Source organism: Elephas maximus, chromosome 14 (assembly GCF_024166365.1).
Source record: "Elephas maximus indicus isolate mEleMax1 chromosome 14, mEleMax1 primary haplotype, whole genome shotgun sequence".
Classification (NCBI taxonomy): Eukaryota; Metazoa; Chordata; class Mammalia; order Proboscidea; family Elephantidae; genus Elephas; species Elephas maximus.
Window position 1 is genome coordinate 95,168,132 of NC_064832.1, and position 17,310 is coordinate 95,185,441.

A 17,310-nucleotide genomic window follows, 5' to 3' on the forward strand; every position below is an offset into this window, starting at 1 on the left:
AAAACAATATGTGTATTGTTTAATGAGAAACTGGTTTGCTCTGTAAACCTTCATCTAAAGTCCAAAAAAAAAGTGATTACTTAGTGACCCTATCAAGAAAAAAGAAATGTTTTGGGGCACACTTTTTACAGCATTCCTATAAGAAAAGTGTTATTGAAACCAGGGGTTGGAACCAAAACGAACCCCTGCTGAGACTTTGCCTTTCTGACAAGTTCCCTGCTGAGAGTTTGCATTTCCACCCCAGATGTACTGACTCAGAATCTGCATTTTAACAAGCTCCCAGGAACTTAATAGAAATGCAGATTCTCAGGGGTTTAAACTGGAACAAACTGGTTGGAAGCCCTGATTGGAACTAAAAAAAAAAAAAAAGAAAAGCCAAACCAGTTGCCCTCAAGTCGATTCCAACTCAAGTTGGAACTGCCAAAAGGTCAGTGACTTCACAATAGTGTGTTTATGGGTAACAAGAGGAGGCCTGGTGGTGCAGTGGTTAAAGCGCTCAGCTGTTAACCAAAAGGTCGTCCGTTCAAACTCACCAGCCGCTCTGTGGAAGAAAGATGTGGCAGCCTGCTTCTGTAAAGATTTACAGCCGTGGAAACCCTATGGGGCAGTTCTCTGTCCTACAGGGTCGCTATGAGTCAGAATCGACTCGCTGGCAGTGAGTTTTGTGTGAGCGACATACACACGCATCACTATTCACGACGGCTGTTCTTTATTTGAAGGTTTAGCAATGTCATCAGAACCCACACTCGCCTGGAGTCAAGATACAGCAATAGCTCTGGAGGATCCTATGATGAGGATAAAAGTAAGTACCCACAGGCTGTGGGGTGGCAGGTGAAACGCAGATGGTGGGAGAATGGAAAATGCGGATTCTGATCCTTCTTGTTCTCATTGCTTAAAAGGGGCTATGTTAGTTGTCTAGTGCTGCTGCAGCAGAGATACCACAAGTGGGGCCTTAACGAAAATTTGGTTTCTCACAGTTAGGAGGCTAAAAGCCTGAATTCAGGGCACTGGCTCTGGGGGAAGGCTTTCTTTCTCTGTGGGCTCTGGAGGAAGGTCTTTGTCTCTTTTCCTCTTCTGTTCCTTACTCCTTGATGACCTTCATGTGGTGTGGCATCTATCTTTGTCCGTCTCTGCTTGCTTTCTCGCCTTTTTTTTTTAATAATATTTTGTTGTGTTTTTGGTGAAGGTTTATACAGCAGTTTAGGTTCCCATTCAATAATTTCTACACAAGTTGTTGAGTGATATTGGTTCCATTCTTCACAATGAATAAACATTTTCATGATTTCCGTTCCGGCTGTTCTGTGTCTATGAATCTAGTTTCCCTGCCCCTTTACATTCTTATCTTTGTTTTGAAATAATTGTTGATGGTTTGGTCTCATATTGGTGATTTTTTAAAAGAAGCATAGTACTTCTGGGTGATAGTCATTATTTTTTGAGCCAAATTGTTATTTAGCCACAAAGTGACCACGGGGGCTAGTTTCGATTCAAGGTTTGAGGAGTATCTCAGGGCAGTAGTCTTTGGGAGACCTCCAGTCTCAACTGGTCCAGTAGGTCTGTTTTTTAGGAATTTGGGATTCTGTTCCATATTTTTCTCCCATTCTATCCGGGTCCATCTATTGTGACTTGGATCAGAATGGGCTATAGTGGTGGCAGGCACCATCTGGTCTTTGGTTTGGGTGCCATCCTTGTTGGGAGCCTCCTGGGTTTTCACAATAGGAAGGCATCCCTCCCTCAGAGATGCTAACTGTGAAAGCCAGTGTCTACACTGGGCAGGCAGTCTGGAATCAACTACCTCCTGCCACCTTTCAAAGGCTTAACCAAAAGAAACTATATTTGTGGAAAATTTCATAAAGACAATGTAATATGTCTTCCCCTGGATACACTCCAACCTATCCCAGTGTCTTAGTCTGGATTCTTGAGAAGCAAAACCAATGAGATGTTCACTTAGTGAGACACACCTGTGAGAGCTGGCACTCAACAGGACTGCCTTGTTTTTCCAGGCTCACAAGTTTTCCACCTTTGAGAGGGTGCAGTCTGGACACTTTTCTGTCACTCTCTACTAGTGGAAAATATTTGAGTTTTTCTTCTATGACAATCTTCCACTTTACACGGGTTCTAGCATTCACAGATTTTACTGTAATATACAGAGAGAGAGATTGAGAGAGTGATAGATTTACATCAAGGAAATAGTTCTCACAATCATGGGTGCTAGCAAGTCCTGAGTCTACTGGTCCAGCAGCATGCTGGAGGCCTCTGCTGGCTCACAGGGTTGTGGGGGTTGGCGAATCCAAAATCTTTAGGTCAGGCGGCAGGCAGGCGATCCCTGTAGGCTTATGTCCCAGGAACTGGAGGTGAGGTGACGAGAAGAGTGCAGGGTCGAAAGAGAGAGCTCAGCCAGAACATCCGTTTATATCCTGGAGGCAGGCCATACCCCCAAGGAAACTCCCCTTCTAACCCATTGGCTACTCACATCAGATCACATCATGGAAGTTGATTACTTTATATCACATTATGGAAGAGTACCCAGTCCAGGGTCTGCCAAACCACTGAGAATCACAGCCTAGCCAAGTTGACACATGACATTAACTGCACACCCAGCATTAAGCCAGCTTGTCTGAAGCCATATACCTGGATCGTGTTATATGCTCCCTGTGGAATGGCTTGTCTTGAATGCCACTGGCCTGTATCAAGAGCATTATAAGAAATAACTCCACGGAAGTTGTTGCTATGCTTACTTTAAGATGTTGATGAAATTCCTTCCTTCATTCCAGAAATACTGATCCCCACAACAGGTCAGGCAGTGTTCCTGGTCCTAGGGAAACCGCAGTGAACAAAATAGAGAAGGTACCCACTGCCACGGAGCTTATGTGAGCTGGCGATCTGTACCAGGGAAGAAACTAAAGCAGAGTGAGGAGAGGGAATATGATGGGGGGAGGAGGAGGAGGAATGTTTTACATAGAGTGATCAAGGAAGTCCTCTGTGGTCCGACAATAATCGGGCAGAGACCTGGATGCGGCAGTGGAGCAAGTCAGACGACTGTCTGGGGGAAGAACATTGTAGCCACAGGGAGCAGTAGATGTAAAGGCTCTGAGGCTGGGCCATACCGAACATGATCAGAGAGCATCAAGGAAGCCAGGACAGATGGAGTGGAGTGAGCAAAGGGAAGGAAAGGTAGTAGGGAATGAGCCAAGAGAACAACAGGGGCAAGATCTCATAAGGCCTTAAAGGCCATGGTGTGGAGATTGGATTTCATTTGGAGTCTAAAGGAACACCACTGGCGAATGCTGAGCAGAGAAAGAGACGTGATTTAACTTCTGTTTAAAACATACTACTCTGCATGGTACCCTTTTAAAGAACTATCTACATGGGATCAAATTGACAACAGCAACTTGAAAGGTTAGGTGAGAAGCTTAGGGGGCAGTGAGTTTAAGTCAGTGGTGATGGAACACCATATATGGAGAAGGATGGTGGGAACATGGGCACGACTTGAAGAATATGATCAATGTCACTGAGTTGTACATGTAGAAATTGTTGAAATGGTGTATGACTGTGTATATTTTCACCAAAATTAAAAAAAACAGTGGCTATAACAACAACAAATGTCTTGCTGTGGGTGCTGTGTAGAGGGGCAAGGATGAAAGCAAGGAGACAGTAAGGAGGCTATTACAATAACTCAAGTGAGAGCTGATGATGGCTTAGAGTAGGATAGTAGGATGGTTCCAAAAAAAAAAACCCCATTGCCATTGAATCGATTCCAACTCATAGCAACCATATAGAGCAGAGTAGAACTGCTCCATAAGGTTTCCAAGCTGACTACCACGTCTTTCTCCCATGGAGTGGCTGGTGGGTTCAAACAACCCACCTTTTCGTTAGCAGCCAAGCACTTAACCAGCGCACCACCAGAGCTCCTAGTAGGATGATAAAACCAAAAAAGCGCGCTGCCATCAAGTCGTTTCCTACTCATAGCGACCGTATAGGACAGAGTAGAACTGCCCTGTAGAGTTTCCAAGGAGTGCCTGGCGGATTCGAACTGCCGACCTTTTGGTTAGGAGCCATAGCACATACCCAATACACCACCAGGGTTTCCAGTAGGATAACAGTAGTGAAAAATGGCAGAGTAGTGACAGAGAGATGGTAAGTGATACGGGAGATGGTGAAAAGTACACAGCGTGTTCTGGATGTATTTTGAAGGTAGAACTCACTGAATATGTTGATGGTGGGAAGTTACTTTATAATAATACCCACATACATACCCACTGCCATCGAGTCAATTCCGACTCATAGCGACCCTACAGGACAGAGTAGAGCTGCCCCATAGGGCTTCCAAGGCTGTAATCTTTACGGAAGCTGACTGCCACATCTTTCTCCTGCAGAGCCGCTGGTGGTTTCAAACCACCGACCTTTTGATTAGCCGCCAAATGGCTAACCATTACGCCACCAGGACTCCTCAGGGATAAAAAAAAGTTCACTATTATTGGGCTGGAGCTGCTGGGTGGCACAATGGTTAAGCACTCAACTACTAGCCCAAGGATTGTTGATTTCAACCCACCCAGAGGTGCCTCAGAAGAAAAATCCAGAGATCTACTTGCAGAAAATCAGCCATTAAAAGCCCTGTGGAGTGCAGTTCAACTCTGACACACGGAGTGGACTCCACAGCCACTAACCACAACAGCAGTTATTGGGCTGTTACTGTGTGAAATGTTCAGCACCCTAGTTCTGAATGTTCGTATCTTTTTGTTATTATTACTGTCATCGTCATCATGATTATGGATTGGATATGGGATATGAGAGAGAAGCCAGGGATGGATCTCATCCTGAGCAAACTGAAAATAGGAAATTCATTTTACTGAGTTGGGGAAGACTGGAGAAAGAGCAAGTTTTCCTAGCCATGGGAGTTCACATGATTTCATGTTTTCTATTCCGTGTCTATATTTTCCAATTGGTGGATTATGAATAACTACTAATTAGTTATCAAAAAATTTTAGGGATGAAGAAAACCTCATCAAGTCATTCTAACTGACATAATTCATTCTCACCAAATCGGATGGCTAGAAAGTTATCTATGCAAGCAAGTATTTGTAAGATTCTTTCTAAAAAATACCGAGTAGGGAGAACAAAAATCTTTCCTCCCGAAAAATAAAGCATGTTCTTCTTTCTCACCTTACAGCTGACCCAATTTCTCCCTACACGGGCTGGTTGTTGAATATTACAGAGACCAAGCAGCCACAGCCTTTACCGATGCCTTGTACCGGAGGATGCTGGGCGCCCCTGGTTGACTACCTCCCAGAAACCATCACTCCACGGGGGCCACTCCATCGGTGAGCAGCACAGACAGATAGAGGGACATGACCATTTAGCCTTTACTGGACTTGTCTGCCCTTGAGAATAGGGAAAACTATCCCAAGCCCCATGAGATGAAATGACCTTTGAAATCAATAGGGCCATGGCTGACTGCCATGTTGGCACAGTTTGGCAGAATATTAACCAATGTGCCAAGCTGCCTTGGGACCCTGTGAATTCATACAATCTTGATATCTGTATTTATTGTTATGTTTTTTAGACCTTGAGGAACTTGAAAAGCGGGACTATGTCTTGTATTTCTCATCACCCTTCACTCATTCTATCTAATGACTAGTACACGGTCCAACAGGAGCCCTGGGTTAAGCGCTTGGCTGCTAACTGAAATGTTGGCAGCGCAAACCCACCACTCAGTGGCCCCTCGGGAGAAAGACCTGGCAATCTGCTCCCGTAAAGATTACAGCCTAGAAAACCCTATGGGGCAGTTCTGCTCTGTCGCATGGGGTCGCTATGAGTCAGAATCAACTTGACGGCCTTGACGGCACCCAGCAACAGCAGCAGCACACTCTCCATTGTGTAATTAACTCAGCTGGTGTTTTTTCTTGATATGGAACCCTATGACATCTCAGAAGTGAAACCGCATTTCCCTGGAATACGACGAGCCCTGCATAATTCTTCCACAAGGTTTAAGGGTTGTATGTAACTGTGTATCTGTGGTGTATCAGTGTTCTTCCACCCTCTGCAGAGGCTGCACTAATCCCGTCATTCGATTGATCAGGTGCAATATTGCTGTCATTTTCATGACGGAGATGGTGGTGGATCACAGTGTGAGAGAAGATTGGGCCCTTCATCTGCCGTTACTACTTCACGCCGTCTTCTTAGGTAAGATTGGATCCGAGAGGCGTCAGAGCCAGCAGGGTCACAGACACACAGGCAATCCACAGAGGTTTCCTTTTACCTTGATGTCCCACTTGCCTCATTTCAGAAACATTTAGTCACTTCAGTTTTTCATTGCCTTTTTGTGACATCTGCTCTAAATTTCAGTTGATCCGTCATTGTTCAGAATTGTCCTATTACTGTAATGTAAATATCAAATATTATACCCATAAAAATAGCCAAAATAAGTTGGGCCTTTGGCAAGAGGTGATAAATTTAAGGCCATGTAACGTAGTCAGAGTGCGAAGAGAGGAACAATGTAGAATACAGAGGACCAAGGATTGAGCTTTAGAAATACCCGAGTTGTAGAAAAAAAATGGGAAGATGAAATAGTCGAGAAGCCTCAAAGCTTGGTCAGAGAGAGATAGTAACACTGGAACCCTGCAGTAACGGGGAGGCCCAAGGAAGAGAACGTTCACAGGGGGAGGAATGCTAACAACTTCAAAGGCCACAGAGAGGTCAGGAAAAATCCACCCGTCACATTTTGAGAACCTTTGAGGGAGCATTTTATTTTTCCAAAGCCCAACTTCTTCATGTTGGTAGCACAAACAATCACAAAGAAAACGAAACATCCTTTTAAGGTGTTCCTCCCGGGGATCTTGGAATCTTTACTATCCTTGGAATGTAAACCAGCTTAAAATTTGTTTACACTAAGAGATTCCACGTTTTGCCCCAGGTTTGGACCACTACCGTCCTGAGGTCTTTGAACACAGCAAGAAACTGCTCCTCCACCTCCTAATTGCCCTGTCCTGCGACAGCAGCTTCCACGCCATTGCCTCTGTGCTGCTGCAGACTCGAGAGATGAGCGAGGCCAAGACGCTGACGGTGCAGCCAGCGTACCAGCCCCAATACCTCTACACAGGTAACAACAGTCGGAGTCAGAGTCACAAACTCAAAGGTAACTGAAGGCGTCAGTGGAGCCCAGGTTAGCTCTCTGATGCTGTTACCTCTAGCTTCCCAAACGATGAAATCAAAGCACGATAGATACGTACCGTTTCGCTTGACATTAATGTGCCTCCCGAAATTCCACTTCGTTACTGAGTGTTTTTTAATATATTTTTTCTCATTCTTGTTATGGTTTCTGCTCTCACTGACTGTGTTACTGTGGTTGTTGTTGTTGGGTGCCGCCTAGTTGATTCTGACCAATGACGACCCCATGTGACAGAATGGAACTGCCTCATAGGGCTTCCTAGGCTGTAATCTTCATGCGAGCAGATTACCAGATCTCTCTTCCAAGAAGCTGCTGGGGGGGTTTGAACCGCCAACCCTTCACTTAGTAGTTGAGCACTTAACTGTTGCACCACCAGGGCTCCTTATGTTCCTACTTATGCATCCTAAATTAAAACGCCCCTTGGCCAAGAGCATCAGACAACAGCGCTGAAGGATGAGAATGCAGAAACAGTGACCCTGTCTACCGCCTTGGGAGCAGCCATGGTCAAGGAGCCAGATTTATCTCTTATGGACATTCTAGTTCTCCTGAAGGAATTTTCACTGCAGGGAATGACTGACTTTTTTCTACAAGGCACCATCAGTGGGGAGCCTATTAAAAACCATTGCTGTTTTAAAACCAAAAGTTTCTCCTTAGAAATGGGAAGAGAAGCTATTAGCTGAGTCAAAGAAATTACTCTGCCATGCGAAGCTGTTCATGGAAAATGGTCCAGAAAGGGTTGATCCATGGTTTTCATTTAGAACCAAAATATTTAAAGTATCTTAAAATGATAATAAAGATTACCCAGTTAAGAGAGTTTAGGAACTGTTTTTGTTTGTTTTTTTTTACATGGGCATTGGGTATGATGTGGCATTTTCTATGTCAGTTTGTACTTCCCTCATTGCTTTGAAAAGAACACACCTTTTATTCATTGCTTACACGCAGCAGTGGCACAGTGGTTAAGAGTTTGGCTGCTAACCAAAGGGTCAGCAGTTCGAATCCACCAGGCACTCCTTTGAAACCCTATGGGACAGTTCTACTCTGTTCTATAGGGTCGCTGTGAGTCGGAATCGACTCAACAGCAATGGGTTTTCGGTGTGCTCAGCATCCTTTCATTTGTCACTTAGCACGGTCTTGTCTTCTGACAGATTTCTTTGGAAAGGAGATATGAATTCATTATTAGCTCTGAGCCTTAAGGGCTGCCGACCTCAGTTTAGGGGCCCTGGTCGCACAATGGCTAAGCGCTCGGCTGCTAACCAAAAGGTTGTCAGTTCAAACCCACCAGCTGCTCCACGGGAGAAAGACCTGGCAATCTGCTTCCATAAAGATTTACCTTGGAAGCCCTAGCGGGCAGTTCTACTCTGTCCTACAGGTCTTTATGAGTCAGAATTGATGCCATGGCAGTGGGTGTTAATGGGACCTCAGTTTAAGCCCTTTATTTTGAACCAATTTACACTTCCTTGAAAATAACCCATCAGTAGCCTCTCAGAGACACAAAACTCTCTGTACTATACAGATGCTTACTTAAAAGAACCTGAAGAGTTGTGACAAGCCATTCTAATTCCTGAGGATGAGGGTTAGTCCATGAAGTGTATGGCCTTAGGCTAAGAAAAACTGTAATGTCCATTAAGCTGTGTATCTGAGTGCATCAGTTTTCCCTTCTCTATACCGTTAATATGGCATAAAATGGTTTAAAGTGGGGAAGAAAGCCTGCAACAGATAGTGAAAATGATTAAATCTGTAATACACATTGAATAGCTTTATAAAAGGCATGGGAAAGACCCCTTTTTATAAACATTCCATGAGCATCTAGTTCCAACTATGAACACATTGCTGTCAAGTCAGTTCCAACTCATAGCGACCCCACAGGACAGAGCAGAACGGCCCCACTGAGTTTCCGAGGCTGTAATCTCTATGGAAATAGACTGCCACATCTTCCTCCTGCAGAGCGGCTGGTGGGTTTGAACCGCCGACCTTTTGGTTAGCGGCCAAGTGCTTAACCACTGTGCCACCAAAGCGCTGCACTAGAAACCTGTGTAATAGCAATTACTGCCTTCATCTTGCGCAATAGGAAACAGAGGTACAGGGAGGCTCTATAACGTCTCCGAGGTCTTACAGTAAGCGGCAGAGATGACCCCCAAGCCCAGGGCTCCGCACTCCTGGGCCAGTGTCTCTGTCAGACACACAGGACTATGAACTTGCTCCGATAATTAAGTAGGGGAAGGAATGGTTGAGTGTAGACATGTTCAGACCACGACACACTCAGAGATACCAAATGTTAACCAAACATCGTGGAAAATACATAGCGTTTGCTTATAGCATGTTTCTTTGAATACCATGAGATATATTTATTAAAATACGTTAATAAACACATAATAATCAAGCTTCCGAGTGTATTTATTCAGAAACATTACACGTAATGTAATTCCTCACCCATTAACTTACTGGTACCCTCAATAAAGGGAGCCCTGGTGGTGCAACAATTAAGTGTTCAACTGCTAACCAAAAGGTCGACAGTTCGAACCCACCCAGCGGCTCTGCAGGAGAAAGACCTGGAGATCTGCTCCTGTAAAGATTACAGCCTAGAGAACCCTATGGGGCGATTCTACTCTGTCACATGGGGCCGCTATGAGTTGGAATCGACTCAACGACAACAGCAGTCCTCAAAAGGGTTATCATTTCACTTGTCTCAATAGTCTAATGAGAGCCCTGGCGGTGCAGTGGTTAAGAGCTCAGCTACTAACCGAAAGGTTGGCAGTTTGAATCCACCTGGTGCTCCTTGGAAACCCTGTGGGGCAGTTCTGCTCTGTTCTGTGGGGTCACTATGAGTCGGAATCGACTCGACGGCAACGAGTTTTTGTTGTCGTTGTTTGTTTTTTAGGTAGTCTGATACCTGAGAATCATTTACTAGCAGCACAGTCAGGGCCAGTGTATAGCTGACCTGTTCCTCAGCCTGTGCACACATCTACCTGCACGCACACATGCACACACACACACACACACACGCATGCACACACACACCAATTCTTTTGCAAGAAAGCATCAACTGATAAAAACACCAGAGTAAGAAACAGCACACCACCTTCGTGTTACCACATATACACTGGTGTACACAGCAGAGCAACTGACTCTATAGGCAAGGAGAGCACATGGGTCTCGTTTAATCAGAGCTACAGCCTAAGTCGGGGTCCCTGGGTGGTGCAAACACGTAACACCTTCAGCTGCTAGCTGAAAGGTTGGTGGTTCGAACCCACCGAGAGGCACCTTGGAAAACAGACCTGGTGATCTCCCTCCCAAAGGTCATGGCCTTAAAAACCCTACGGAGCAGTTCTACTCTGCACACATGGGGTCACCATGAGTCAGAATCGACTCGACAGTAATGGGTTTGTGTGTGTGTGTGCGCGCGCGTGCGCGCGCGTGTGTGGCCCTGGGCAGTATAAACAATTAACCCACTCAGCTGCTAGCCAAAGATTAGCTGTTCAAGTCCACCCGGGTGTGCCTCAGAAGAAAGACTTGGTGATCTACTTCCAAAAAATCAGCCACTGAAAACACTATGAAACATACTTCTACTCTGACAGATATGAGGTCCCCATGAGTCAAGGTTGAGTCAAGGGCAACTGGTTCCTTAGTGCCTAAATCGAGTATTTTCTCCAGAAAAACGTAATTGGCTGCGCCTGTCTGTGCTCACCTCCCAGCCCCCCAAAAGCCTGCTGCCGACCCTCTGACCTCCTTCTCCTACCAGGTGGCTTCGACTTCCTGAGAGAGCACCAGTCCTCCCCGGTGCCCGACTCGGGGCTGAGCTCCAGCTCCACCTCGTCCAGCATCAGCCTGGGAGGCAGCAACGGGAATCTCCCACAGATGACCCAGGAGGTGGAAGATGTGGACACAGCTGCGGAGACGGATGAGAAGGCCAACAAGCTGATTGAGTTTCTGACAACCAGGTAATGAGGGGCCAAATCGCGTTGCTGAGTCCCAACACTGTCAGCCACACAGATGAAACAGTGAGCTCGAAGTTCTAACAAAGCCCGTTTTTCTCTCCTACATGGCATCTGCTGGAGTCCCTGTAAAGGAGCCCTGGTGGTGCAGTGCTTAAGCACTCGGTTGCTAACTGAAAGGTTGGCAGTTGAACCCACCAGCCCCTCCACAGGAGAAAACTTCAGCAGCCTGCTTCTGTCAAGATTACAGCCTTGGAAACCCCATGGGGCAGTTCTACTCTGTCCTACAAGGTCACTATGAGTTGAAGTTGATTCAACGGCAGTGGGTTTCGGGAGTCTGTGTAAAAGGCCAATGCTGGTAGACATTGTCCAAGATCCCACTGACGTCACAGTTGATGGCAGGGGCATTCTGAGAATAACCATGATGCAGCAGACACAGGAAGACGGTAGCACCCGTGGTAAGCAGGACCTTAATTATCTAGCAGAGTTACCAGGAGATGGGACTTCTGAGACTTGGCAAGGAGCATCACTCTGGAAAGCTATAAGCCATGGTCGAGCCCAGAGCAGGTGCCAAGGTAGCCACCGTCTGCCCTAGGAGTCTAGAGAGTCATGTATATGTAGAAGTCAGAAACCAGAACCAGCACGGAACATGACAAGAAAGGAATCAAATAATAAATCACAATAAAAAACCAGCTAGCTACTCTGTTTTACTTTCAGGTCTTCTGACTCTTCTAATTAATCAGTCAGCTTAACGGTTAGTTAGGGTTTCTAGCAGCCCAGGCCGAGTGTTTGCATAAAGGCCTGCTGACCTGTCACCTGGGGCTTGGTCTTCCTTCTCAGGGACTTAAGTCCTCAAAGTATAGTCTATGTACATGTCATCTAATATCTCACATGATTTTTTTTTTTTTTTTTTAACTGGAAGAGAACATTTTCTTCCTTCAATTAATGATTCAGAGTGTTCTGCTCAACATGGAATTTAATGGGAAGGAGTTTGTGCGTGTACAGGATACTGCTGTTTGCCTTCAAGTGGATCCTGACAACTGCCCCGTAGGCAGGGTCTCCTAGGCTGTGACCTTTACAGAAGCAGACTGCCGCACGTTTCTCCCACGGAGCGCCGGGTGGGTTCAAACCGCCGACCTTTCAGTTAGCAGCCAAGTGCTTAACCACTGCACCACCAGGGCCTAGGAAGCCCTATGGGGCAGTTGTACTCTGTCACGTGGGGTCACTATGAGTCGACAACACCTATCAACAGCACCTATCAACAGTATGTAATATGTGCATGGATCATGTTTGAATATAGTCTCTGTACATTTTATTTAACATTCTGTATCATCCTACTTGACAAACACACGGCACCTGCTCTGTGCCAAACACTGTTTGGTGAATTGAGAAGGTTTTAATTTTTCACGGAAATGTCATATGTCTCCATAAGGTAGCTGCATCTGTTTTCAGTGCACTGGTAAGGTTTGTAAGAGCAAAGTTTACCCCCAAATGAATTAGGAAGCATTTTAGAAAACTATATTGCACCTCTGCAGTTAGAACTGCTTGTATGGTTTTAAAAATATCAAATGGTAGTTATGTTTCTGATACTTTATGTGTTTCGTTTCAGGGCATTTGGGCCACTTTGGTGCCATGAAGACATCACACCCAAAAATCAAAATTCAAAGAGTGCTGAACAGCTCACCAACTTTCTACGCCATGTTGTATCCGTATTTAAAGATTCCAAATCAGGTACTTCACCCTATTTCTCCAAACCCCATTTTCAGCATTTTTCCATGATGGAGTTCTCTCTCCACACACAACTGTTGTTGTTGGTGCCGTTCAGTCGATTCTGACTCATAGCGACCCCACATGGCAGAGTAGAACTGCCCCATAGGTTTCCTGGGCTGTAATCTTTGGGGACCAGATTGCCAGGTCTTTCTTGGACGGTGCTGCCGGATGCATTTGAACCACCAACCATTTGGTTAGCAGCCGAGCACTTTAACTGATGCACCACCAGGGTTCCTTCCCTACGTGACTACAAAAGCCAAACCCATTGCTGTCGAGTCAATTCTGATTCATAGCGACCCTATAGGACAGTAGAGCTGCTCCTCAGGGTTTCCAAGGCGGAAGCAGACTGCCACATCTTTGACCCATGGAACGGCTGGTGAGTTCGAACCACTGACCTTTCAGCATGGCAGCTGAGCACATTGACCACCGCACCACCAGGGCTCCCTTCCCCCTACGTGACTAAGTATCTTGTGTGTATGGTCTCGATGGTCTGCGTCTATCACACAAGCATATTTAACTGTGTCACTGGTGAAGCTTATTTCAGATGCCGCGTAACTGAGTAACAGTTACTGCTGTGTCCACGTGCACTCTGTACCATCAAATAATTTCCCCAGGGTCACTTGTTCTCTTTGATTCATTTGCCTTCTTGTTGTTCTTAGGTGCCATCGAGTTGGTTCCGACTCATAGTAAGCCTGTGTACCACAGAACAAAACACCGCCCGGTCCTGTGCCATCCTCACAATCGTTGTTATGCTTCAGTCCATTGTTGCAGCCACTGTGTCAATCCATCTCCTCAAGGGTCTTCCTCTTTTTCACTCACCCTCTACTTTAACACATGATGTCCTTCTCCAGGGACTTGATCCCTCCTGACAACATGTCCAAAGTATGTAAGATGCAGTCTCGCCATCCTTGCTTCTAAGGAACATGCTGGCTGTACTTCTTCCAAGACAGATTCATTCGTTCTTTTGGCAGTCCACGGTACATTCAGCATTCTACTCCAACACCACAACTCAAAGGCATCAATTCTTCTTCGATCTTCGTTATTCATTGTCCAGCTTTCACATGCGTATGAGGTGATTGGAAACACCGTGGCTTGGGTCAGGCGCACCTTAGTCTTCAGGGTGACTTGTCTTACTAGAATTAAACTGTGCCCACAATATTAATTTTATGGAAAAAAAGGCCCTGAGAAATAAATCTCATGTATTGGCTGTTATCAAGCACCAGCCTTGCAAACCAACTTTTTCAAAAAAAGAATTTGTGGTAAAATGTTTTTGGCTTTAAAAGCGTTTGCTGATAATTACATTTTAGAACACGTACGTCTGCAAGTGCCGCTCAGTATTCGGAACACGTCGTGGTTCCTGTTTGGACTAGTAAGCACTCGGCTGCTAACCAGAAGCTCAGAGGCCCGAAGCCACCAGCTGCTCCGAAGGAGAAAGACGTGGCAGTCTGCTTCTGTAGAGATTTACAGCCTTGGCAACCCTATGGGGCCGTTCTACTCTGTCCTGTAGGGTTGCTATGGGTCAGAATTGACTGAAAAACAATGTTTTTGTTTTGGTTACTTAGCATCATAATAGGAGCCCTGGTGGCACAATGGTTAACCAAAAGGTCACGGGTTCAAACCTACCCGCCACTGGAGAAAAGACCTGGTGATCTGCTCCCGTAAGGATTACAGCCTAGAAGACCCTATGGGGCAAGTCTACTCTGTCGCATAGGGTCGCTATGAGTCAGAATCAACAGCACACAACAGCATCGTAATGGGGACAGTGGTGGCTCAGTGGTAGAGTTCTCACCTTCCACGCAGGAGACCCGGGTTCGATTCCCGGCCAATGCACCTTGTGCGCAGTCACCACCGTCTGTCAGTGGAAGCTTGTGTGTTGCTATGGTGCTGAGCAGTTTTCAAGGGAGCTTTCAGACTAAAACAGACTAGGGAGAAAGGCTTGGCGATCTACTTCCGGCCATTGAAAACCCTGTGGATCTCACAGTCAGACCCACAACTGATCATGGGGATGGCACAGGACTGGACAGCATTTTGTTACATCGTGCACGGGGTCTCCATGAATCAGGGGCTGGCTCGACGGCAGCTAGCAACGACAACAAGAATAATAACGTTTGTTTCTCTTCAGCTGAGTTCCTTTTAGATCCCTCTTAGCCTGGGCTGGTTGGGGTGTGAAGTTTGCATTTGGTTCCTCAGTGAGGTGGAAAATCTCTCTCTGCCTTTTTCCAAGCACCAGGCTGCAGACGCAGGCTCTGCTCACTGGCTTTCCCAGCTGCTCTGATAATGAGCGCACCTCACGGAGTGAAACAGCTCAGATTAGCCACATGTCTTTTTATTGTCACAGAACACTTACTATAAAGCAGAAAAAGGCTGATAAACTGAAATGGGAAAATCTGTCCAGGAATGTTCTTGTTGTGTGCCGTTCGTCCCGACTCATAGCAGCCCCATGCGACAGAGTAGAACTGCCCCACAAGGTTTCCTGTGCTGTAGTCTAAGGGAGCAGATTGCCAGGTCTTTCTCCCACGGAGCCACCGGTGGGTTCGAAACGCAGACCTTTCAGTTAGCAGCCGAGCACTTAACCATCGCTCCAAGAGGGCTCCTTCTCCAGGAATAGGATTGCCATTTCTTATTTTGAGTTTCCCCTTTGGAATTTCTTTAAAATTTAAAAATAAAAAACCAAGCCATTCCTGTCAAGTTGATTCTGACTCATAAGGACCCTATAGGGCAGAGTAGAACTGCCCCACAAGGTTTCTAAGGAACGCGCTCTTAACCACCGTCCTCTACTTAGAAATCACTTAACAGTTAAACACAACCCAAAGGGAGAAATGTACTGTTTGTATGTGGACCGTTAATTTGTTGAAAACCCTTGGTTACGTGGAGATAATAAAAACTGAGCAAATACGTGAGTGCCCTATACTATATTCTCAGAAGGGGCTTCAAACTGCTTAGAGTCTAAGTTTTTCCACACTGTGACCAAGCTGCTTTCACCCATTGCACAGTCCGTGGGTGGTGCAAACGTTTGCACTCAACTACTCACCTAAAGGTGGGTAGTTTGAACTCACCCAGTGATGCCACGGAAGAAAGGGCTGGCTATCTGCTTCAATAAAGATTGCAGCCAAAAAACCCCGTGGAGCAATTTCACTCTGTAACACATGGAGCCGCCGTGAGTCAGAATTGACGGCAGTGGATTTGGGTTTGATTTTTATTATTATTATTTCCTTCCTTGTACATCACTGTGTTAGGTCTGTTCCCATTACAGCACACACACACACACACACCAAAATAATATATGTTCCTAGAAACACTTTTATCAGGCAGGGTGGCTTAGCTGCTGTAACTAACAAGCCCCAAAGCTCAAAGGGAGGCTTACCACACTGGAAGGCTACTTCGGGCTCACATAGCATTTCCATGTGGGTATTTGGCAGGCAGCCTTCCACGTGGGAAGGAACACTGGTGATGCAGTTGTTAGGCGACTGGCTACTAATGGTTCAAACCTGCCCAGCGGCTCCATAGGAGAAAGAGCTGGCAATCTGCCCCTGTAAAGGTGACAACCTGGAAGTCCCTATGGGGCAGTTCTACTGTCTTGAGTTGAAATATACTCGACAGCACGTAATGGCAACTTCCACTTGGTGTTTGAAGGACCCTCAGTCCTGGTGCTCTGCCTTCCCCTATGGTCACAGGCCTCTGTTGGGTCCTCCACACCAAGCCAGCGGGCAGAGGACGAGAGAGAGTGAGGAGGAGGAGGCAGCAGGAGACCACAAGCCAGGCTGGAATGGAGCGTCCCACGCTTCCTGAACTCCGACCCCGGTCACACCCGCCAGCACAGCAGACTGGGCGCTCCCAGGGCATCCAGGGGACACTTTCCTTTGCTCTGCCAAAGGACACTGTCATGGTGGTGGCAGGGTGTGCAGTTCTACCAGTACAAACCTGTCCTTCAGGGTCGTCGTGACTTAAATAAGCTGGTTTTCCTTGCTGGGGGCTTAACGTCCATGTCTCAGGTGGTTGAAGCAGGAAAATGTGTTTTGAAAAAGTGAGGAGGTAAAAAAAAAAAATTGAAACATGATCCATTCGTTAGTCTGCAGTTGCTTATATGGGATTAAGAAGGAGCCCAGGTGGTGTAGTGTTAAACACTCCACTGCTAACCAAAAGGTCAGGGGTTTAACCCAGCAGCCGCTCCGTGGGAGAAAGCTGTGGCAGTCAATTCCGCAAGGATTACAGCCTTGGAAACCTTATGGGGGAGTTCTGCTCTGTCCTATATGGTCACTGAGTCGGAACTGACTCGACAACGGTGGGTTTGGTTTGGTGTTTTATGCCATTTTCTAAGATACATTCCAGATTTGTTTTTTTTATTTTAAAATGATGAATTTAAGTAAGCATCTCCAGCATGTAGCCCTGTCTACGTAGCCTATTTTAAATTTACAGGTAATTTGGATGCCCCTGTTTGCGGTT

The 17,310-nt window shown here is 46.1% G+C and overlaps 1 protein-coding gene across 11 annotated transcripts in view; it reads left to right on the forward strand.

Annotated features, from left to right (window-relative positions):
- Positions 1–17,310, forward strand: part of FRY (FRY microtubule binding protein) — a 524,498-nt gene that overhangs the window by 436,447 nt on the left and 70,741 nt on the right. For all 11 annotated transcript variants that reach the window (XM_049853229.1, XM_049853227.1, XM_049853221.1 and 8 more), the window contains 6 exons: positions 720–802; positions 5,168–5,318; positions 6,077–6,180; positions 6,911–7,096; positions 10,905–11,103; positions 12,707–12,828. In XM_049853229.1, the coding sequence (XP_049709186.1) occupies positions 720–802; positions 5,168–5,318; positions 6,077–6,180; positions 6,911–7,096; positions 10,905–11,103; positions 12,707–12,828 (845 nt within the window). The remainder of the gene's footprint in view (positions 1–719; positions 803–5,167; positions 5,319–6,076; positions 6,181–6,910; positions 7,097–10,904; positions 11,104–12,706; positions 12,829–17,310) is intronic.